At 53.2% G+C, this 23160-nt stretch overlaps 1 protein-coding gene across 5 annotated transcripts in view; it reads right to left on the bottom strand.

Annotated features, from left to right (window-relative positions):
- Positions 1-3146, bottom strand: part of CREBBP (CREB binding protein) — a 97388-nt gene extending 94242 nt beyond the window's left edge. For 3 of the 5 annotated variants that reach the window (XM_055710336.1, XM_055710340.1, XM_055710339.1), the window contains exon 1: positions 2249-3145. In XM_055710336.1, coding sequence (XP_055566311.1) covers positions 2249-2333 — 85 coding nt within the window. In that variant the 5' untranslated portion in view covers positions 2334-3145. Of the gene's footprint in view, positions 1-2248 lie in introns of all 5 variants that reach the window. The other 2 variants (XM_055710337.1, XM_055710338.1) reach the window with 1 other exon arrangement.
- Positions 3147-23160: the final 20014 nt, after the last annotated feature.

Genomic DNA, 23160 nt, shown 5'->3' with positions numbered 1-23160 from the left:
TGCCACCGCCACGCTCAGTGCAAGCTTGGAGCCTTACTGTTCTGCAACAGAACTGTACAACCCAGCCTAACGCAACGTCTCTTAAAGCACGTCCCAATCACGCAAGCTGCAGCATCAAACAGCGCGGGTTTATGAGGGCAATTACAATCCAGTTAACCAATACACAACTTACTGCTCGTTCAGGGCGCAAGCCTCAAACCCATCTCCCCAAGCACCTCTGCTCACAAAGGCAACTTTCCAGGTTGCAACATAACTTTTTCATTTAAGCCTAAGCACGAGGCACCAGCCTGGTTTAAGTTCAAGAGCAGGTTTTGATAAAGCAATTGCTACTCAAACTATTTGTATTGCCGGCTACAACCCACAGAAACGTTCAGCAATCTTTCAACAAGCAGCATTAGCTGCCAGCAACAAACCTAGAGATTTTTTTGGGGGGAAAAGCACTTCTAAGTACACAAACATTACCTGCACTCTCAAGCAGAGAGGTATTTTTGCCTGAAGAACACCGGGATGACAGAACGCTACAGATACACTCCTACTTGTTCAAAACACAACTTGGGGTTTGACATCCCTGGTGACCAAAGGCCCCCTCAGCTGTGCAAAACTTTATGCAGATGCTGGAGTTTACGTATCTAGCACTGCACAAGAGCTCACCGAGACTCATTAGAACTTGCTGAACAGGACGTAATTACGACTGAAGCATTCCAGAACAGACCAAGTGAACTTCAAAAAACAAAAGAGAAACAAAAAAAGACAGACACTGCTTCAAACATCTTTCACTAGCTACCAGTAGAGTCTAAAACGTCTAGCTGAAGAATTAAAGAAAAGCTGTGCTTTTCCTGAGTTACTGTGGTGCATTTCGTAGCAACTTGCGTATCAGCCTTCTGTATGGTATTCCGCTGCTTCCAAGGCATAAATGTAGCTCAGTCACAAGACTTCACCTAGATATTCTCTGCCAGTTCTTACTCTCGATACCGTTTCTTTATGGCATGTTTCATTTATTTGTAGGCTGAGAAGAAAAAGATTCCATAAAAAAAGCAAAAGGACTGCAGTATCTATGAGCTACTGCCGAACGCAGATTAAGCGAACCGAAAACCCCAGCAGAATTTATCAGCTCAATTATAGTAATAATTTTTTCAGTCTATAAAAACATTGTAGGCATAGCACGATTAACTTATCACTGTCCCTTCAACAAGATTCATTAATCTCTGAAAACAAAATGTAAGCCCAACACACTTTGTGCTCCTATAAAACCACTGTTTCAGTGACTGAAACAGTTGGAATACTGAAAGATGTCAGTACATGCACCCCATGCTCTTACGCACACACGTGCGTATTTACAAGGGGCACGCGCTTGCTGGAAATGAGAAATTTTGATGCATTTCATTACCTACAAACCCATTACAATCGCAAAAAGAAAGCATGGCGAAGACACTAAGCGACATACAGACAAGTCGCAGCGACTGCCAGCCTGCCAGGCATTTCATCACGCAAGCAACCCCACAACTTAAATTATTATTCGCCAACTGTTTGGTTTTTAAGGAAAAAAGCTTAGAACAGTTCGAGCCAAGCACCTTAAACTGGGGTCATGGGCAGGGAGGTAGAAAAATGTGAAATATTAATATGCTGTTGGGGAGTTTTTATTCCGTAGTGTCGCACACAGGGCCACAGTGGAAGAGGCTGCCTGCGTAGGGCTTTTAGTTGCAGGCGACTTATGGGTTTTAAGGAGTAGTGATGGAAACCTGGACCACCCCTTCCAACAAGTAGGGTTGTCGGTGTTACCAGCAGCTGGGTTTTCTTCTGCCCTACCTGCACCCCGCTCACCTGGGCATCCCCAGCATCCGAGGCGAGGCGGATCCCTCCACCATCAGAACGAAGCAGTGGTGGATGATGGAGGAAAAGGAAAAAAAATCCAAGTCCAAAGGCCTTTTTACCCAGCTCTTCTAACCGCTATTTATAGCCGGGACGGTACTTGGCGTATGGGTACCGCCCGGTAACTTCGACTGGAGGAGGCCAAATCGCTTCCCCACACACACCCCCACACACACTTTCCCGGCACCTCGCCAGGCCGGTTCCCACCCCCGCCGGGAACCGGGGCAGGGCGGGCGGGCCCCCCCCGCCACCATCACCCTCAGGAGGGCGGCCGGGCCCGGCCCCGGCCGGGCCCGGCCTCCCTCCTGAGGGTGATGGTGGCCCGGGGGGGGCCCGCGAGTGAGGCCCGGCCGCCCCCGCACCGCCCCGCAGGCCTTACCTGTGCTATCGCTGGCGGAGAAGCCCGGCGAGTTGAGCTTGGCTCGCTTGGGGTTGGGCGGCCCGTCGAGTAAGTTCTCCGCCATGGTAGCCGGCTGGGCCGTCCGAGGAGAGGCCGCCGAGCCGGTAATCGTTGACGAGGGGGCAGTCTGAGGGGGGGGCGAAGCTTTTTCTCCCCGTTTCTCCAAAGGGGAACCCACCGCCGAGCAACAGCGCCGCTCAGTGCCCGACCGGCGGCGGCCCCCGTTCCCCCATACCCGGGCCGGGCCGCCGTCGCCGCAGCAGGCCGCAGGGGAGGAGGGTTCGGGGCGGGGTGGGGAAGAGCCCAGCGCCCCCTCCCTGCCGGCCTCGCTCCTCCCGGCCTCTTCCCCCCGCCCGGCCGCCGCCGCCGAGGAGGTGCCCGGATGGCGGCTCAGTCAGTCACTCGGGGAGCATAGCGCCCCCCCCACCTCGCCCCGTCCCCTCCCCTCCGCACCGAGGGGTTCACCCCGGCCCCGCAGCGGCCCCCGCCCGCCGCCCCCGCCCGCGGCCGAACGGCGGCCGAGGTATGGGAGGGGGGGGGGGGGGGGGAGAGAAAGAGGAGGGAGGGGGTAAAAAAAAATAAAAAAATAAAAAAATCCACCAAAAAACGGAAAAAACCCGAAAACACCCCAAAAACGCCCCAAAACAATGAGCGCGGCGCGGCGGCGGCCGCGTCTCCCGGTACCGGCGGCGGCGCTCGGGTGGCTCCGGCCGGCTCTGCCCCGCTGCCCCGAGCCCCTCTGCCCGTCGGCGGCGCTCCGCGCGGCTGCCCGTGTCCCGGCGGGCGGCCCCGCTGCCCCGGCCCGGCCCGGCCCGGCCCCGCTCCGCTCGCGCCGCGCTCCGGCTCCGCGACAAGATGGCGGCTGTTGATTCCTCAATTAAAAAAAAAAGTTTTTTTTTCTCTTCTCTTTTCCAGAGACCATGGGGGCGGGGACAGGGCGGGGCCTGCGCCTTGCGTCACCGCGCACGGGCCACGCCCCCCGCCCCCGCCGACGCCGGAAAGGCGCGATCGGCGCCGGAAAGAGGCGAGATCGTCCTCAGTTGCTCCGCGGGTTGGGTAGCGGGCGGGCTGCCTGCGGCGGGCCCGGTGGGCCGCTCTCCCCTCCTGGCCCTGCGTGCTCGCTCTTGTCGGAGGGCTCTTTTGCTTGTCCTTTCGCGGAGTGTGTGTCCCTTCTCAGTCCCCTCCTCAGCAATCCCCAGTCGCTTACCTCAGTCTCCTCTGCTTGCTCCTGTCAGGGTTCCCGCCTCGGCTGCACCCTCACCGCATACCCTCGGTCCCCTCACAGTCCTTCCCCGCAGTGTCCCCTCTCGGTCTTCCCCTCAGTCCCCCGCAGTGTCTCCCTTCAGTCCTCTCACAGTTGCTCCCCACATTATCGTCCCCTCTCAATCTCCCCTCAGTCTGCTCACAGCCAGCCCTGCGGTCTCCTCTCAGTCTCCTCCAGCTCATCCTCCACGGTCTCCCCTCTCAGTCCCACCATAGATATCGCAGAACGGTTTGGGTTGGAAGGGACCATAAAGATTATACAGGTTCATGGGCAGGGACACCTTCCAGTAGACCAGGCTGCTCAAAGCCCTGTCCAACTTGGCCCTGAACGCTTCCAGGGAAGGGGATGTCCCCACTCAACTGTCCCCTCTCAGTCTCCCCTCAGTCCCCCACAGTGTCCCCTCAGAGTCGCTCCCCTCAGTCCCCCACAGTGTCCCTTCATGGTTGCTCTGCTCAGTCCTCCACAGTGTCCCCTCACAGTCTCCCCTCAGTCCCCTCTCAGTCTCCTCTCAGCCCCCTCACAGTCACCCCCTGCAGTCTCCCCTCTCAGTCCCACCGCAGATGTCCCCCCTCAACATCCACCTCGCAGCTCCCACAGTCCCCCCTCGTCACTCCCAGCTCCCCCAAACCCTCATTACTCAGACACAGCAGTGCCCAACAGCAGCCCAGGGTGGCCATGCCAGCCCCTCGCCCTCACGCAAGCCTTGAGTTCAGGGGGCGTCGTGCAGCCAGGGGTGACCTTGCTTGTATCCCCCAGCGCCCACCTGCCTGCCCAGGCTTCCCTCAGCGCTCCCCCTCGCCCTCTGCCTCCTCCTGCCTGCAGCAGGCCCTCACGCCTGCGCCCACACGCACCCTGAGGGGCTGATGGGCTTCACCCCCTGCTTTCTGCACACCACGAGCTTGGCTTTTCCCTGCTATTCAATCCTCACATGAGGCTGCGCCAGCCACACATGAGGAGAGATCTTCAATCAGAGCCCACCAAATCACTCAGGCACCAGGGCTGAATCCAACTTTGCTCTACAAATACCTCGTGCTCTGTCTAGACAGACTTCCCCAGCCTGAAACAGGTTTATAGGACTGGTACCCATATACTTCCGTGGATTTCCATACTGGTTCCCAACCTGAGAAGCAGGTCGTATAAGCCCCGGTTGATGTGATGTGCCAATGTGGCAGCAGGGCTCCTCGTACCCAAACTGATTGCTTGGGGCTGTTTTCATCACCTATGTGTTTGTATGTCCCTGAAGAGCAGCCACATCTGGGGGACAGGCTGGAGAAGGGCACTGAGACAACCTGAGGACGTGTTGATGAAGTCCATAAGCCGAGATGGCTTAACCGACAATAATTTAGTGGTTTAAAGGAGATCCAGAATGACATCTTCTTTTGCAAAGAGCAAGTCTGCCTTTTGTTTACTGCAAACCTCGAATTCATTACATTTACTTCTACATTTACATGCATTTCATTACATTTACTTGCAAATTCTGTCTTTATTTACATGGTGCCTGTCCTTGCTGAGGTCTGGCTGTAATCACACTGGAGGTCTCTTACAGGCCTCTGCCTCTATCACTATATTACTCATTAGTTATGCACTCTCTGCTTATGCCTGCTTTAATTGTCTTCAAAAGCAGCAAGTTCCCGTCTGGTTTAGGGTGGCTTAGCATGGGACAGGGTTCGGCATCTCACAGCAGCTCCAGCAATGAGAGCAACAGCTCTTGCCCAGCAGTGTTTTGCTGTAATGCGATGCATTTTCCCCAGTTTAGATGGAGGGCAAATGTCTGGCTCTTGGAGGTGGTGGGGATGAAAATTAGGTCAGGTTGGCTGTCAGGCACAACCGAGGACAGCAGTGCCCTTTGTTATCTGCTGCTTCAACTTTTTAACAGCTTTGGTCAGTGCATTTTGAACAGCAGCTTGGATCACTTTTTGCACTTGCCTTGCCCATTAGGTCACTGTGGTCTTGACAACGAAGGATTTTCTGGAGCAGCTGACACCAGGAGACCCCCATAGCATTTTGCTCTCCTTATGACCCCTTTCTCTGCTGCTGCAATAACTCTGGCATGAAGTCAGGATGGAAGTCTACCACTGGGGACAGAACCTGAGTGGTCCCACAGCTACCACCTTGCTCCAGGAAGGTGTTCATGCCACCTGGTGCTAGACAATATGCTGATGCTACACCAGTACCACAGCTCTGACCCTACAGCTACCAAGCAAGAGGCTGTGACGCCACCATCGCCATAACTGGAGCTGGCATGTCAGCGTGCCAGCCAGGGCAATGCTACGTACTGGATGTAGGGAATGGGGAGCAGGTGGGAGGACTCATGGAGGCTGTGATTCCTCTCCCATTAGCTACGAGAGCTCCTCTGTCCTTACAGTAAGTGCCAGACTTGCCGCATCAGGGAAATCGGGGTGGGGGGGGGGTGGGGGCTGTGAGTCCTGGGCACAGAGTGGGAAAGGAAGGAGTTGCTCGGGAGAGGGGGAACCCTATGGCCTGGGCAGTAGTGGTGGAGGAGGAGGATCCTATTGCTGCTGTGTCCTGAAGCTTTGCCGTGCCACAATGTCCCGTTAGGATGACCCCAGGTGCCTCCTGCCATGGGATTACAACAGCGTTGTGTTAATGGCAGGTGAGAGAGGAAGACCTTGACTGTTATCCACTGCCCCTGGAAACAGGGCTATGATTAAATACCCCAAAGGCTTAATAGTACTGTGGGGCCTGGGGTACCATAGCCCTTTGGTATTGGTATTGTGAGAGTCAGATGGCTGCACTCACTGGTAATGCCAAACACAGAGCGAGCTCAAACACAGTAGGAGAATTTTATGAGAAGAAAGGAAACTCTTTGAAAGACACCATATAGCAAGGAAATGAGCTCTACTACTGCAAACTTGCAGCCACGATTGTCAGTCTGGACCCCAGTGCACGGCTCCCCGCTCCCCCTGCTGATGCTTAAGCCCTTGCATGGATTCCTGAGGACTTCATCTGCTGTGCTCAGGAGGCAGGGTGAAGCAGGTGCTTAATGGATAACTCCTTTATTCAGGGACTAGTTCCAAGAGAAATTGCATAATAAAATCTGCACTGCTGCAGCCCATTGCCAGACTTCCTGTCTCCAGAACTAAGCTGCTTAAAGATACAGTTCCCGAGATCCTACCTTCCTTCCCCGGCCAAAACATGGAAGTATCATTTCTATAGCTTGTGACCTCAAAACCTTTCAGCCAAACAATTAACAATGTTTGAATAACTTCTGAGGAGCTCTGCCCTGTAACTTGTAGTCACCATGGCATCATCAGAGCAGTTCTCACTGGGAACAAGAGAGCCTGTTTTTCCTGGTAACACGACGTCCCAGCACCTGCTTGCCTTACCGTCCCCATGTGCTGCCAAATGAAGCTGTCCCAGGCGAAAAGACAAGCCCAGCGCCCGTTACCTCCTCTCCTCCTGGCAGCCACAGAAGTTGCTGCCTATTCTTCCTCCAAGCACGTCTGTCTGGTTACACACACCCTGCACTCATGGGATTGTGGAGCAACTTTATGTGAAATAACTGTTGTTTCTGGCTTCTGATTTTCATTGTATGTGTGAATTCTTGTGTTCAGGAAGTGGCGGTAACCCCTGGGACCGCAATCATAGTGCTGTTTTGTGTTTAGCTCTATGTCTGCGCACTTCTGCAAACCCTTAGCTCCTTGGGCTACGGACCCTAACTAACTAACATCCCAAGTGGTCTCCTCGCTGCATTTTGTGCAAAACAAAGTATCTGCAGGTGGATAGCCATGTCCTTTAGGCGCCATCCTGTCACTTAATGCTGTCAAGCCCTGGTCAGATCTGATTCTGCTTTCCTTTTCAGTACTTACTATTATTTTAAAGCCATTTCCTACCTACTTGTTGAATAGTCTAGTGGGGACTGGACACAGATATGGACATTACTGTAAACTGCTCAAAATCCTGCCCGTCGTCTGTCGAGCCCATCCTGCCTACTAGCATAACTCTGGTGTAGAGGAATCATCCATGTAACAAGTAAGGCTATCGCACAGAAGTGAGAATAACAGTTCAGGAAACACACATAGTCTTCTGTCATCACCATAATCAAATCTGTCACTCTGAGGGGTCCTTTTTTTCTTATGTCCCAAATGTGAAGCCCTTTTGCTGGAGTTGACCTGTAATCTTGCCATGCCTGACAAACTATTAAGAAAAATCTGTATAAATCTGTCTTTACACTCCTATCCTGGGTTGTTGCTCTGCAAATCATGGTTTGCACTTTGTCTGAGACACAACAGTGCATTTGCTTTATTTTTTAAAGTCAAACTGCTAAGAAAAATGTCTGTCTTTGGGCTCTGCTACATTACGGTTTTGTCGTCTGACACCAGCTCTCACTCAGCCTCACAGTCAGTTGGAAAATCATGTTTCTATCCGTAAAATAGTAATCTGGGTAATCTGAGCAAGTTTCACATCTGCCAGCTCCCTTTTAGCAGTTGCAATTAGTGGTTTATGGGTGGTTTCAGTCAACCCTGGCCAACGTAAAGACATGAAGCTTCCCCCTCCATTGCAGTTTACGGTGAAAGATCCCTTCCCCGAGCACATAGAAATGGAGGGTGCCCATAGATACGCTGTGCCCATTCAAGGTGGAAGGACTGCCGTATGTTCCACCTCCCTGCTCTCTGCCTTGTCCCGCTGTCCAGGTTCTGGCCTTCCCCTTCCGCAGTCAGTAGGAGGGAGCATTTGCAAGCCCTTCAGGTGCTGTGTGTCACCATTTGGCATTAGCTTAATCCCAAATGAATGGCGGCCCAAGTTAACATGCTGTGCTGTGAGTGGCGGTGGTGAGCACTGCTAGCACTCCTGTCTGCTGAGTTCATCACAGAATCCATCTCTTGCCTGAACCTGTACCTCAGAGAAAGACCTTGTCCTTCCCACCAGAGCTGCTGCCTCCGTCCAGTCTTTCTCCTGTTTACTCCGTGCCTCTCAGAGCAGTGATATGTTAGCATCTCTGAACCTCTGCCCCAAGGTGGGGGATTGGGTGATTCCCTGTCCCTTGAATGGTGTCTTCAGATTCCTCCTCACCCATTTCTGTCCTCTGCTCTTTCCATGAGAGCATCGAGAGATGAGGTCAAGGGCTCAGCACATTTTACCACACTAAGCATTGCTGCTTTTGGTCAAATGTGATCCAAGCATTTATTCATCTACTTGGATAGACTGTATACTTTTTTGTGGAAGTAAATTCATTACCATAAATCTCATCGTTTAGCTGGTTTTCTCTCTCTGCATATAGCTTGCTTTTTTTTTCTCATTGGTAGCAGTGCTCGCAGCAATGCAATGACTCCCACCTAAGTGTCTAAGATGACATTTGGAAATGCCCTCCTTGCGTTCTGGCTGACAGTCTTTATTCTTTACTGCAGCAAAACCTGATGTTCCCATGAAAACTCTGCCTGAGCTCATGGTCTCACCATCATCCTGTTAAGTCACCTGCATGCAAAATTCTGCTGAACCTTTGCGAAGCCAGGCCATGGAGACACCGATTACATTTTCCCCTGCTCTGCCATTGTCCTGGCTGGTGTAGGTAGCCACAACAGTGCAGCTCTGCCATTGCTCCTGCTCCATTGAGCCTTGCCTGTCCCTCTGCCTCAGTCCTCGTCTTTAAAAGATCTCTTGGTGTCAATCATGGCTTTAGCGTGAGACCTTTGGTTATCTATAGGAGTTTCATTCCTGGAAAATTCTCCTTACCTTGTCAAGTGTTAATCCTGGCTTCCTACCAACCTGTAAGCTTTTTGTGTTGGATTCAACTCCTCACACCCGTTAAAAAAAATTAATTCTTCATCAGAGACTCTATTGAACTCCCAGAGCCACCCAAAGCACAACCCCAAGCTCTTCTATAGTGGCAGCCTCTATCGCCTGGGTTAAAAGCCAACTCTGTCAAATGTTTTGGGTTTAGGTGGCAGACAGGTCACTCTCCTTCTGCATTAGGCTCCAAGAGTCAGTGCTGCCCAAGTTCTCAGAGAACGGTAAAGCCTCGGAGGTGGCTGCCGTGTCCTGGCTTGGGCATTGTCATGTGTCATCATGCATCCGACAGGCCCGCTCAGACACTGGATCCAAAGGGGAATGCACAACAGCACGGTGCCTCTGCAGACCCCAGCCGCTGTCCCAAAGCTGACCTCTTCAGAGGGAAACGGTCGGCTCCTCCGCAGGACTTCCCCACTCCACTGCTGCCTGGAGCAGTCAGTCACCACCCCAGCAGACTCTGCTCAGTCCCCCCCTTTCCCATGAGGCACCTACATTTTGCATTTGCAGGCAGTACCAGTGATGGAAACGCCTGGTGACCACGGTTCTGTGGCTGGAAACATGCAAACCCCTCTAGCTTATGGCACACGAGACCTCTGCAGCACAAAAAGCCCAGCAGCTTTGCAGGTGGCCATCACTCCATGCCCCTGTCCTGTGGGTCCCCCACAATGACCCCTTCTTGGGGAGCACCCCAGCATCTCCCACAACTCCCCCTGAAGAGGAACAGGGGTGCTTATCCCTCTCAAGCCTTTGAGGATGGCTGTGGACTGCGCTTTCCTCCCATGGAAGAACAGGGCGCCCAGCAGCGACCAGGAAGCCTTTCTGGGCTGGGTCTCTGCAAAACTGTCCTGCTGAACCAGTTCCAGTTTGTGTAAAATTCTTCAATATTCATCAGGGCAGGGAGCCCATTGAGCTGGGTTGGCAAGGTGAATACATTAACTGCCTGTTTATTCCTCCAGCCTTGCTCTTCCTCCACCACAAAGCTTCTTCCCTTGTTTTGGACAAAAAAAAAAGCAGCTTCCACGGGAGCTCGACGCTTGGAGCTCAAGGCTGTCGGGTTCAAAGTGGGACCTGTTATGGCCCAGCCCCACATCGCTTGAAGAGCATCCCACCAAGCTGTGCCATGGGTGTCTGGTCCCCGTTACCATGTTGGCCAGGCAACTATCAGGAAAGATCTAGCTCCAGGCTCAGCTTGGGCTGGGTGGGTGGACAGGGTGGTCTCTTGAGGGCCCTCCAGCTCAGGAGGTGAGGTTCAGGAGCGCTGGTGCCAAACCAGACAGGTTGTGGTATAGCACTGGGCATCAGGGAAGCACTACAGTGGCAGATGTCAAGCAAAGGAGACACCACCCTCTGGTCTGGAGTCAGGAACTGCATTTTCTAGGAGAAATGAGACTGAATGCTGGTTGTCTCCTCAGCATTTTCTGGGGGACTGGTAGAGTTGGATGATGATGGCTTCCCCCAACCCTTTCCAGCAAATAACACAGTTGTGGAAAACCACACTTGTCTGCAGGTGGACAACTCCTGTATGTTCAGGTATTCAGCGAGTATTCAAGAAAACCCCTGAGGTTTCAGCTTTTGGAATTTGGAAAGCACTGAAACCTTCTGATCTATTAATTGATAAAGAAAACATTTAATTTCCATGCTGTATGAGCAAAGCTTTAGAAACAGCTTTTAGCTCTGAAACTGGGAAAATAAAAGAAGTAAGAAAGGACAAAGTGACCAAAATATATTATTTCACCAACCTTCCCCTTGCTGAATTTTTCATATCAGTTTGATTCACACCAAATTCCTTATTTTTCCTTGTTATGGCAACAACCAAATCAAAGGCTCCACTATTCCTCTAGCCCTGCGGTTCTCTCTGAGAGCTCCTTGGGTAAGGTCTGGCCCTCGTGCTTCCCACTCGGATGCATCTCACTTCCCTCCCATCGACTTGCAGTGGCTGCCTGAGTCACACCTGTCAACTCCGGGGTGCCCAGCGCAGTGTGGCAGAGCCAAACCCTTTCTGTTGACTCCATCCAGAGTCTCTCCCAAGCACAGCACGAAGGCTTTAGCTGTGAAGCCTTTTCCAGCAGAAGTCACCTGTTGCCATGTGTTTGCACAGTGCCTCAGTAACCAGCTCAGGCAAAAGTAAAAATAATTGTTGTCATTATGGCTCCTAGCTCACGTTAAGGGGATCAGAGCAGGGCAGCAAAGCAGACTGTTGTGGTGGTGATAATCAGCACGGGAAAAACTGGGATAATTTTCACTGGAAAACCTGTGTGAGAGCAACTCCAACAAGGTGCTCTACCCTGTTGCTTTCAAGGTTATAAAAAAAATTATCACCCGCTCAGCTGTGATGTCCCATTCTGTGACATTAATGGCAGGAAAATTTAAAGCTGAAGGAATCTCTTGGCACAGTATGTAATTTGCCTGGGGAAATTAGTTTCAAAAAGGATGAGAAAGTTAAATACTATTGCTGAGCTTAAAATGAAGGCGAATAATTTTATAGCCAAAATAATATTTTTCTATGATAAATTATGTAGGAGGCAAGAGTAATAAAATGTCATGCTCCAGGGTATAAAACAATTCCTGTAAAGGTCAGGAAGCACTTTTAACGTACATGCACATCACCACACATTAGTGCAGATGCATTTTAATTTGTTTGGATTTTGTGTCCTTGATTGGACATGATACTCTTCTCACCTGAAGCTCCTCAAGGCAACACCTTGTTGGCTGGACAGAGAAACTTTCCCCAGCTCTCTTGGATTATTGCCCCATTCCTTTAAGCGTGAGGCTGGATTATTTTCATTATGCATGTTACTCCTGTCCCATTCTTGCAACACCTGACATGCCGTAAGGTCTCGGCGGCATCTCACCCTCAGATCTGTGACTCTACGACTTTGCTGTTACAACACTGTCTCTAATTGTAACAGGATTAACTTTTCAAACCAACCTACCCACCTTAGGCATGCTGCGTCCTTCTGATGACACTGAACCCAACAGGTCGGCTGTCAATGTGCGCAGCCACGCACACACAATCGCTGCTTAGGTCTTAGGTCATCCCAGGTCGCTCGTTTTTCTGTTTACTTAAGCCAACAGCAGATTAGGCACTAAGAAGAGAAACTCCCCTTTTTCCTGCTTTTCTTCCTACCCCACATCAGCCATTAAAGCTTATCCCAGCCTTGTGCTTAGCAGGGAAGTGAAGCCAGATCAGCTTCAAATTTTCCAGCCTGGAGATCCCGTCATTGTCATCCTGGAACGGTGCTTGACAAACTACTGCACCTCATCTCAGTCCCTCTAGCTCCACCATATCCAGTGTGTGGTCACATCTATTGCATCAGTCTCTAAGAAACCAGTTTGGCCCCTTTGCCGCGTCAACTCCACTCCCCAATGCCCAAGCCCTCATCTCCCTGCTTATCTGAAGGCTTCTCACCTGCCTTCCAGGCTCTTCTATACCAGAGGGCACTTGGTGCTCATTTAGGGCAATTTACCCAGGCTGGTTTGAATTTGAGCGCTCTGAAATACACCTGTGAAATAAACCCAGACCCAACGTTTTCACAACAGCTCTCAGTGATGCCCACAGCATCCTGAAATGCTCAGGTGGAATTTGCTCACAAGCTTTGTGAAATTAGCCTCTGGGGGAGAGCAAATAGGGGAGAACCAAGCTAGGAAAGCCGATTCACATTCCCGAAGTGTTAAAACAGGACAGAGCTGTTATCTCAAACCAATATTACAAAAGCAGCCCAAGACTTGGTAAAACACAGGATTTTGCACGGATGGAGACTCTGCCAGGAAAAGTTTATAACTTAAAATCTCACAAAACGTATCAGAGCCAGCACGAGCCGAGTCGTCACAGCAAGCGCAGTCCTGTGACCTCAGCCCACGTGTGGGGAGAGCAAAGCAGTAGGCAAGAAGAGTGATGTGACACTTCCAGCTACAGCGGTGACCAGCCCAGACTGACACCCTGACACGTGCGATGGTGCTTGGGTTGAGCCTTGGCTGACAGCGCCAACACCCGCTGCACACTGTACTCTCGAACCCCTTTTTGCACCCCTGGTCCCGCCTCCTCCTGCGATTATAAGGAAGGGGCCAGGCCGGCCCACAGCAGCTAAGGCTGGGTGGCTGGCACCACCAAGGGTGCAAGCCCACCACCATAGGGTTGCTTAGAAACTTCTAGGAGGCATCCAGCAAAGAGGGGGACCTGGATGGGGATTTGACTCACTCAGAACATGACACATCGTTTACCCTCCTGTGGCTCCAGCAGCTGGTGCAGACTTCTCTGGACACCCATTTCTGGGCTTTTTTGAGGGATGTCCTGGGGCCGCTCCCTTGGTGGCTTCTCATCCTGCTGAAACCAAGAAATATCCCAGCACGGTTCGGCAGGAGGTGGGCAGCCTGGGGCTCTGGATGTGGAGTTCAAATCGCTCCTGCCAGACACCTCGGGCTTTTTGGAGAGTTCCTGGAAAGAAGTCTCATTCTCATCCTTCTGCTCCTTTGGTCTGTCAGTGGTTGCTGTTGTGACATGGCCCTTGTCTCCCCCCAGCCTTCGATCAGAGATGTGCAGAATTATCTCCACCTCCTCTAGAGCTAAGGCAGCCCCATCTCCTCCTTCCCCACCTCTCCCTGAGCAAGCAGTGACCCTCTGCTCTCCCACTCCAGCGCGAGTTCCCACCACGACACTGGGATATCTTTACAGCTTCGGTTATGAGTTTGGACTCATTGGCTGCCTGTGCCCAAACTATCAAAAAAACATCCCCAAACTGTCTGACTTTGTATTTTCCTGGAGTTTAACTGAAATGATTAGACATTTTCTGCATTTTTTGATGCTGGAGGACATTGCACTTCACGTGAACACTGAGCCCTGTAACCTGGGCCAGATTAAAACATCGCAGCCCTCAGGAGAGCAGAGCAGAGCTGGTGTGGGCTGAGCTTGCTGCTCCAGCCTAAAGGAAGGGGGACAATCGAGTCACCCCAGAGCCCTCTCCCTCCCCAGCTGGCACAGGGCACCGTGCTCTCGGACCGGGTGATCTTACAGCACTGGGGCAAGGCAAGAAATCCTCATGGCTTCACCTACCAACTCCCTGCTTGCAGGCTGAGCCATTCCTCCTAGAAGCTGAATTAAAGATGTGTGGTTGAAAATGAGCTAATTTTGCTTTAAAGGCTGCAAGCCCTGGTGAGTGCACTGCTCCCCTTGCAAATTGTCGCAGTATGCAGTTACTGTCGCTGTGAGAGAGCTGCAGCTTATTTCAAGGTTGAATTTGTCCAGCTTCTCGTCCCCGGGACATTTACATCTCTGGAAATAATCTGGGGACGTTGCAGTCTGTTATAGCAGAGCTGTTGCTTTCCTTGGTCATATCTCTAGCCAGGAGCTTGGTTTTTAACAGTCCGATGTCGCTTTATACCCCCTCCTTTATATTCTCCGGGTTTTTTTCAACATTAGGGAAAACATATCTTTGATTTTCAAGCTTTTCTTTGCAATTGCAAGGACCAGATACTTTTTTTTCAAATTACATGAGCTGAGAATCTCATGCATTTGTGTGACTGCAACCAATGACTTTAAAAACTCCTTTAACTAAACCACTGCCCGGAATTTATCAAAGACTCGCGAGGCTGATGTACATGAGGGCTGCTGACACCAAGCACAGAACATATGAGCCCTAAAGTACCTAAAATTATCTTGTGTTAGCTTTTGAAAATATGTCTCCACCCTCCATTCAGAATGACAACTTTTGGCAACAACAAGAAAACAGAAATGACAGATGGTAACAAAATCTGGTACACAAACATGACAGTAGGCAATATAATGAACATTTCACCCACTCGTTCATTTATGCTAATCATCGCTTTTGAGCAACCTGAATTGTTATGCCAGACAGAAGCGGATCTGAAGCATGGCATAGCAAATCTCAAAGGGCCACCAACCTGAAACCAGAATAAAATCCCCACCAGGCTACTCGTGAATGAAATTAAAGTATCGCTAAACTACAGCCTGCTCTGATGGCCGCTGAAAAATCCCTCAGTTCCCAAAAAGCACATCGAACTCTCCTCCTGCCCTGAAATTCCTGCCCTGAAAAACACCACATCCACAAAACAGAGGTAGTTTGGTTTTCCGGCTACCCAAAGCTCCACAAAAACTCTGATGAACCAGCACATATTTGCAGGCAAAGTAGGAACTAGCATCCTGGCAATAAACACATATTGTGCTATTAAGACATATTTTTTTTATGGCAACAAAAATATTCTTTTAAAAATGCTTTCCACCCAGACTAAGCTCTCTGGTATGAATTCAGTCCCTGTGGGAAAATGTTTACTCTTTTATTTGAAGCCCACTTATCTCACGCTGACATTCTCAGTGGAAGGTGCTATGTCACCCACAAAACTCCTTTTATTTCCTATAAAAATGTAAATCGTCTATTTCCCTCCCCCCCCCCCGCAACAACCTTATGTAATGAACAGTATCTTTGCTCAATTATTTTGAAGTCATGCTTTTAGCCTCTATTTTCTGTGGAAATCTGTAAGACTAAAACCTTCCTTCCCTGACATTTCAGTGCTTGCTCCTGCGCCTGGTGATGCAAAGGTCTGTCGACGTTCCTGGGGTGGGTAGGACCAGAAAACATCTCAGAGGGCAACAGCAACGCCTTATATTCTCCTGAGGGTGTAGAAAAAGTTTTCCCACAATTTCCCAAATAAATTGCCAGCACTTTCAGGAAAAAGAGGCAATCTTGAGCAACTGCCCTCAGAGCTGGCCAAGATGTGTAATTGTATAAAACCGTATATATTTTAATTATAAACAAGACCAGCCTTTCATGATGATTTCCAGAGAAAACCCCTTCATAAGACCCAGTTTTCATCTGCTTACAATGCTGCCAAACGTCACCTACAGCAGATGAAATGCTTTCTTCTGGGGCCAGAATCGCAGTGAAAACTCAAAAGAAAAAAAGCAAATTTCAGCCAAAACATTTCAGTTGCTTTTGAGGGGGTAAAAGCCAACTATGGGGTCTTGGTACATTCCCAGTAACCAGGTCTGCAAGTCCTATGCCCAGCCCCAGGAGAAGTGATTGAAGAAGATAACCCTTGCATCAGCGATGCATGTCCCATCGTCCTCATGAGGATCCATCCAGATCTGTGTGACCTGGAGAAAACTTTGCTTTTCCTGCCTTCCGACTTCTTTCCCTTGTCATCTCCTGCTCTGGACGAAGCATCCCAGCCTGTTTAGTTGTTCCTTGGGTGGAAATTACTCCTTTTTTTTTTTTTTTATCATCATCCTTGTTTGCCCATCTCCACTTCTTCTAGCCTTTCTGTGCCAAGAGACAGTTCAGTTTTGAGTCAAGGGGATGTCAGCAGCATGGAGCAGGCAAAGCGGACACCCGCCACGGATGCAGGTATACCAGACCAGGGCTTTCTGCTTCCCTCTCTGCTTCAGTCTCAGTCATTCCTAGAAATAATGCCCCAACCAAGTCCCAACATTGGCAATGCTGCTGCTGGAGAAACACTGCTCAGCAGGGCTGGGGCTTTCCAGAGACCCCCTTGAGCAGCACCCAGGTGCTCTGTGGTGCTGGCAGCTCTGAAGGGTGGCAGGGGTTCCTGCACAGTGACCAGTGGCTCAGCCCACCCTCAGGGATGACACTGCTCACCTTCAGCACTCCTGCCCTTGAAAGAAGGCTGTTTCGGACTCATAAAGCTCCTCCTCAGCTGGTTCGTGCCTGCGGCTGACTCCCAGCCCACGTGCCATCTCCATCGATGGCAAGAAGATGCTGCTTGATCTGCCTTTCCCAGATCTGATCCCATCTCAAATCAATGCCCTTTCGGAAGCAGCTATTCAAGCAGGCACCAGACAACATCGCTTTGAGACACTTCTTCCCTCCTCGCCTTTGCTTCTAACAAGACCAGCCTCCTGCACAGACCACTGATGTCCACGTAGACCAGGGCACTGACGGACCGTTGGATGGTTGTGGACAGGTTGGGGATGACCCCAGCAGCAGGATAACCTCAGGCTGAAGATGAAGGCTCCGGCAGGGAGCAGGGCTCGGCAGCTCTAGGCAGCGGTGACACATGGCACAAGGCTGCCTGTGGCCATAGGGTGGCCGTGGCCGTCTGGGAACCCAGCACATCCTCCAGCCTCTCCCCTCTGCTGCAAACCACATCAGCCAGGACCACTGCGTCGAATGTGGGGCCCATCCACCCACAGGTACAGATGCCACCTGTTAAAAGATAAGCAAATCCTCTTTTATTGTTTGTTTTTAGGTGTTTTTTTCAAGGCTTTGCACACACACAAAGGCTTCCCAGCCCTTGCCACCCATAGTCCCCCTGCCTCTTTTGCCCCAGGGCATGGGGAACTGGCTGGCAGGTCGTCTGGTGGGAAGAGATCTGGCTCGGGACAGCGTGAGCATGAGGGAGCCTCTGCCTGTTGTTTGTCATGGAAAAGGGAAGGTGCCTATGTCCTGCTGACGGCAAATGCTGCTCCCGAGACCAGGAACACCATCTTGGGAAGATGCTGCTTCAACGCCATGGCTGCAGGAAGCTTAACTGCACGTCCTCAGCCCCCCAGGCACATTCATGGGGGGTCCCACAGCCTGGGGTCCCTGGGTGCCCTGGTGCTGCCTGGCCAAGGGGAACCCAGCTCTGGAGCGGGGTGCACAGGGGCTGAGGTGTGGTGGCAGGTGGTCTCGCTCGCTTTGCCGCAGCCCTGGGGCCGGGACCCCCAACAGCCTCCAGCTCTGCCGGGGCCATCCCCATGTCTCCTGCTGGGGTTTTGCCCGCTTGCTGGACACGCTCAAAGTTCACCGTGCTATAAATACCCGGGTGCAGGGCTGCCAGCACGCTCCTGCATGGGGTGGGGGGGGCTGCTAAAACCAAATGGGGTTTCACTGCAATTAACCCTTTGGGTGCGTGTCTCCCCTCTATGCAGTTTGAAAAAGTGGAATCCTCCAATTTGAAATGTTTCTAAAGCCAGAAGAGTGCAGCAAACTCCTTCTGTGGGCTGATTCCTGCTGGGAACGGCCCAGGGATCGGTACCTGGAGGGGAGGAGCGCGGGGCACCGGGGGACATTGTAGGGGATGGGTGTTTTGTGGACAGGCACTTGCACAGCCCCTGTGTGGCCCCTGGCTTGGGCAGCTCCTTGCATTGGGGACACGGTGATGCGGGGCCAGATCACCCATGTTCCCCCCTAGAGCAGAGGCTGCCTGTGTGCCCCACGCTCACCGCAGAGCATCGCTGCATGCTGCACAGCCCCACACCCTGCACCATATGGCCCCACAGAGTGTGATCCCACGTCCTGCACCCCACAGCCCCATAGCCCAAGGCCCCATGCACCACAGCCCCACAGCCCCCAGCCCCACTGGCATGGCCCCAGTCTGCCCAGCCTGCCTTGAGCCCCCAGCCCCATGTACGGGTCTCGCTCCTGGCCACAGCTGAGCAGAAGGGCTAAACCACATCCAACACCCCAGAGGGCAACAGAAATGCACTAAATCTGGACAAGCCCTGGCCCTGGCCCGGGGCAACCCCAAAACGTGGAGACCCGGCTGGTGTCAGGCGAGCCGAGGCACAGCACAGCTCACTGCCTGCAGCAGGGTGTGAAGGGCCACCAGGCTCCCTGGGGAGACAAATACGTGGGTAGCCCCCACTACCCAGTACCTGAAGCTGTACAAAGCCCTTTCATGGTGCCAGACGTGCCTTTTCAACCATTTCCCATTAACAATTTTAACCATTTAACCACTCACCTTACCGCACTGGGCTGATGGTTGAGCCAGACTCCAAGGAAAAGCCTCTTCCTCCTTTCATCCCCATTCAAACCGCAGGAGATGAAAAGCTCGGAGCTAACGGCAGAGGACAAACCTGCACGTTGGCAGCAGCAGGGCAGAGCCACCTGGGGAGCCCCGAGGTGGGGGCTGGTTGCGACCTCACAGCTCCCGCTGAGGCTGGACATAGTTTGGTGCATACATGGCCCAGGGACAAGATGGGCTCAGGACCGAGCGAGGTCCTTGTCCCCAGAGATCCCACAGCGGCCAGGGCTGATCCCCAGCTCCAGCGGAGCCAGAGCTGCCCCCAGCGCAGGGCAGAGACTCAGTGGGGCTTGGCCTTGCAGCCCCCCAGTTCCTCACAGACCGGGGACAAGCTCTTCCTTCTGCCCTGGGATCACTGCAGCTGCGATGAACCCTTAAGCTCAGGCCTGCACAGGTCACAACATCAGCTGCCACTGAAACAACCTCATTTCAGCCTCGGAAATGTCACCAAGTGCCTTTATCGCCTTGCTCTCCATCGCCCACCGCCCCCACCCCCCATCGCCACCACAGTGGTAACACTCCCAGGATGCCGAACTCCTCCTTATCGCTGTCAGATGCCGCGGCCCTGCTTGGTGTTTGCTCCACCAGGTTTTTGGGTTACTCAGGTCATCGATGGCTCCTGATGCCAATGTGGTTCCTGCCCCACCACGACGCTGCACCCTGTGCCGTACCTGGTTCCCTGCGCTCCCAGCAGCGGCTGCGCTCCCTGCGCTGCTCCGGGACATCGCTGCCCCATAGCTGCCACCCCCCACGCCCCATGGCTGCTGTGTGTGGCACCACAGGGCACTGCGCACCGTGCAGGACTGGAGCAAATGAGCCGAGTGGGTGGCACTAGGGGGAGATAAAGGCCAGGACATGCTGGGCCCTGCTCCTTCTCCAGCCCACTCCTGTCCCCCTGTCCCCAGGGCCACCCTGTCCCCAGCTGCCCGCAGGGGTGAAGGGGAGGGCTGCAGGTTTCCATATGTCGCAGTCACTTTGCTTTGCAGGGTCTTTCCTGGCATCTTCCATCTTTACACCTTTAGCAACGAGGGTCCTTAAGGCATTTCCACCTTCACACAGCAGGTACAAAAGCAAGAAGCCGCCTTCTGCCACATGCAGATAGCAGAGGAGCACCCAAAAAATGCACCCAGGAGGAAGGAAAGCAGCACAGGATGCACAGCGCAGGGGCCAGCAGTGAAGGAGGGGACTGGGGACCCAGCCTGGAAGCAGAGCGATGCACGATGCAAGATGTCAGCTGGAAACTCGGCCCATCGCTGCCCAGGCTCCCTTTCCTTGATGCCCCCGTGGGTGCACTCAGCATCAGCACAGCGACGCCAGCCCCCGGCACCAGCAAACTGGGCACCTCCATGGCTAAAATCCACCTCAGGGGGCTCTCCGGCTCCAGGCACCACCCCAGTATTGCACCAGCTCCTCTCCTCCCCTGGGTGCTCCCTTCTCCACGGGCTCCCTGCGCCGCTCTCACTGGAGATGGGAGGATTTCACCAGGCAGGGTTTGGGGGAGCTCCTGGGAGATGAGATGCCGAACCAGCAGGAGTTGCCCCCGTCAGAGCTGTTCTGCCCGGCCGGATCTCACAGGCACCCATGGGTGCAGCTCTGGGTCCTGCGGCATCACTCAGCACCACACGGCGGGCACGGTACAACAGCACGTCTGTGGGGCTGGAGCAACATGAGGGGGGCACTTCTCACTTATGTTTTCTACGGATTGAAAAAAAAAAAGGTAAATCTTATCCCCTTTTTCCAGGAGGAGGGATTCAGAGCCTGGCTGGCACAGAGTTATAATCCCAAATGCTATCAATAAAGGTTTGTACATCACCCACGGTGCCATCAAACCGTGTGCCCTTGGGGCCTGTGCTCACCAGGCATGTCCTGAGAGCCCCCCCAAATATCTGCAGGGCATCTGCCTGAAACCCCCCCAGCCCCCCAGCCTGCCCCCCAACCCACCGACCTTCCCCCTGCAAACCCACCAGCCTGCCCCCAAACCAACCAACTTGCCTCTAAAACCATCAACCCACCCCTCAACCCCCCAACCTGCCCCCAAACCCACCAACCTGCCTCCAAACCCATCAGCCCACCCCCAAACTCACCAATTTCCCCCCCCAAACCCACCAACCTGCCCCCAAACCCACCAAGCCCCCACCCAAACTGTGTTTTCTCTCCCCACTGCCCACAGCTGGGATCTGCAGAGGGTTTGGGCTCGCGGTCCCTCCCGATCCCAGCACTGGAGTGGGGCTGGATGCAGTGGGGGTGTTTCAGGCTTTGCTGGCAGCTCCCCGTGCAGAGCAAAGCCCACCCACAGGTCTGCGCCAGCCGCCAGTGTCCCACCAAAGCCGTCCCTCTCCCCATGGCAGTGGAAGGGCTCAGACACCGGCTTTCCATCTCCTCCGCCACAGCCCGCGAGGGCCCTTTGGCTGCCACCGGGTCCCTGTGCCCATGGTCACACTGCAGCACCGAGCATCATCGCTTGTCCTGCAGCCGCATCTCTATTTTTGCTAAATTTAAAGTGATTTAGAGCTCCTGCTCTGAAGTTTTCAATATCCTTACTCTTAAACTTCACGTCTGGCTGCGCTGGAGGGAAACAGGGAGGCTGGGGTGGCTGGTAACTCGATAGGGACGTTGGCCTTGGACCAGGGAGGCTGGATGCAAAGAAGGAGGAAGGCAGAGGGGTGCCCAGGCCGGGGTGTTATCTGAGCCCCTGCGGGAACAAGGTGTCTTTGCCGTGACCTGAGCTGGCAAGAGCAAGAGAAGGGAAGGAGATCCTCTGTCAGCGCTTTGCTATGCCTTGCACTCCCCGTTCCCCATTCACCAGACACGCAGCCTCACCACTGCGGTGGCAGGATGCTCGTCCCCAGGGCTGTGCTGCTCCGGGGCTGCTGCACACCGCATCCTTGCTCCCTCCCAGGCCAGGAAAAATTCACATTCTGCTTCGGCTTCTTTACAAACATACGCTCAAAAAGCAGAGATCTGATGAAAAGCAACATCGCTGCTTTTCCTGTGACAAGAGGCGAGTGAGGTGCACACGGCAGCACCCCAGTGGGTTACCCCGGGTGCCTAGTGTCCGCTGACAGAGGCAGCCCCAGCACAACGTTGTTGGATGAAAGAGCTAAAGATTTGTGCTGAACCCCCGTTACAGCCCACAAATGCTTTGGGAGCTCTGGCCCAAGTCTGGGACTTGCACTGTCTCTTACCAAGCAGATCTATGGATCTGCAAAACAACCTGGAAGTAAAGGCTCGGGGTTTTTTTCTGATATTTTTCAATAAAATTAAACAAGGACAAAAGCATTCCCTGAAATTCTGCTCGTGGCACCCAGTGCAGTGACTGCAGCGTGGCTTCCCCATTGCAAAATGCATCGTGTGCCACCGAGGGACGCCAGTTCAGGCTCTTGGGCTGCAAACAGGCAGGGTCTGGGTTTTAGTCATTCCCCACACAGGAGAGGAGCCGGCCATCGGGGAAGGCTCATGCTCCGTGTTCCCAAATCCAGGCTGGAGCATTGACTGGTGAAACAGGCAGCCAGACCCAGAGGTTCAGCTTGGAGAAGATCCTGTCGGGCTCTCGAATGGTCTCGTGTCTCTGCCTCCAGCTTTGTTCCATGCACTGCCAGCAACCCCGGGATCTGCTCGGCAGCGGAGCTCAGTGGGGCGCAGCCCCTCACTGCAGCAAGCCTGTCCCCCTCGTGCTGCCTCTCACTGTGGTTACAGGCGCTGCCACCCCCGTCTCTGACACCACGCGAACCATGCCCAGCTTTCTGCCAGAAACCACGTAACCCACCCAGGCTCCCCACTTCAGGCACCCCCTGCCCTGGGCCAGGGGCTGGAGACTGCTGCGAGTAACTGGTGTCAGCACCTGGCACCCCACGTGTGCCAGGCTGACATGCCAGGGAGGCACCCATGGGTGCTCTGCTGGACCCCTTGGCTCCTCCTGCATTGCCCACAGCCCTCGGGAGCCAGAGGGAGCCTGACCCGAGTGCCAGTACAAAGCCCCGTGGTGACCCTGACAGCAAACCCAGCCACCCTCTGGCTTAAAACCCCTCATCTGGAGACACCCAAGCGTGGGACCGGCCCTTTGGCGTGGTGCCACGTGGCCAGGTCTTTCCTGGGGACCTGCCCAAAGCTCTTCTAT

Source organism: Falco cherrug, chromosome 4 (assembly GCF_023634085.1).
Source record: "Falco cherrug isolate bFalChe1 chromosome 4, bFalChe1.pri, whole genome shotgun sequence".
NCBI classification, from domain to species: Eukaryota; Metazoa; Chordata; class Aves; order Falconiformes; family Falconidae; genus Falco; species Falco cherrug.
The sequence above is the reverse complement of the archived record's forward strand: the minus strand, read 5'-3'. Positions and strand labels throughout refer to the sequence as shown.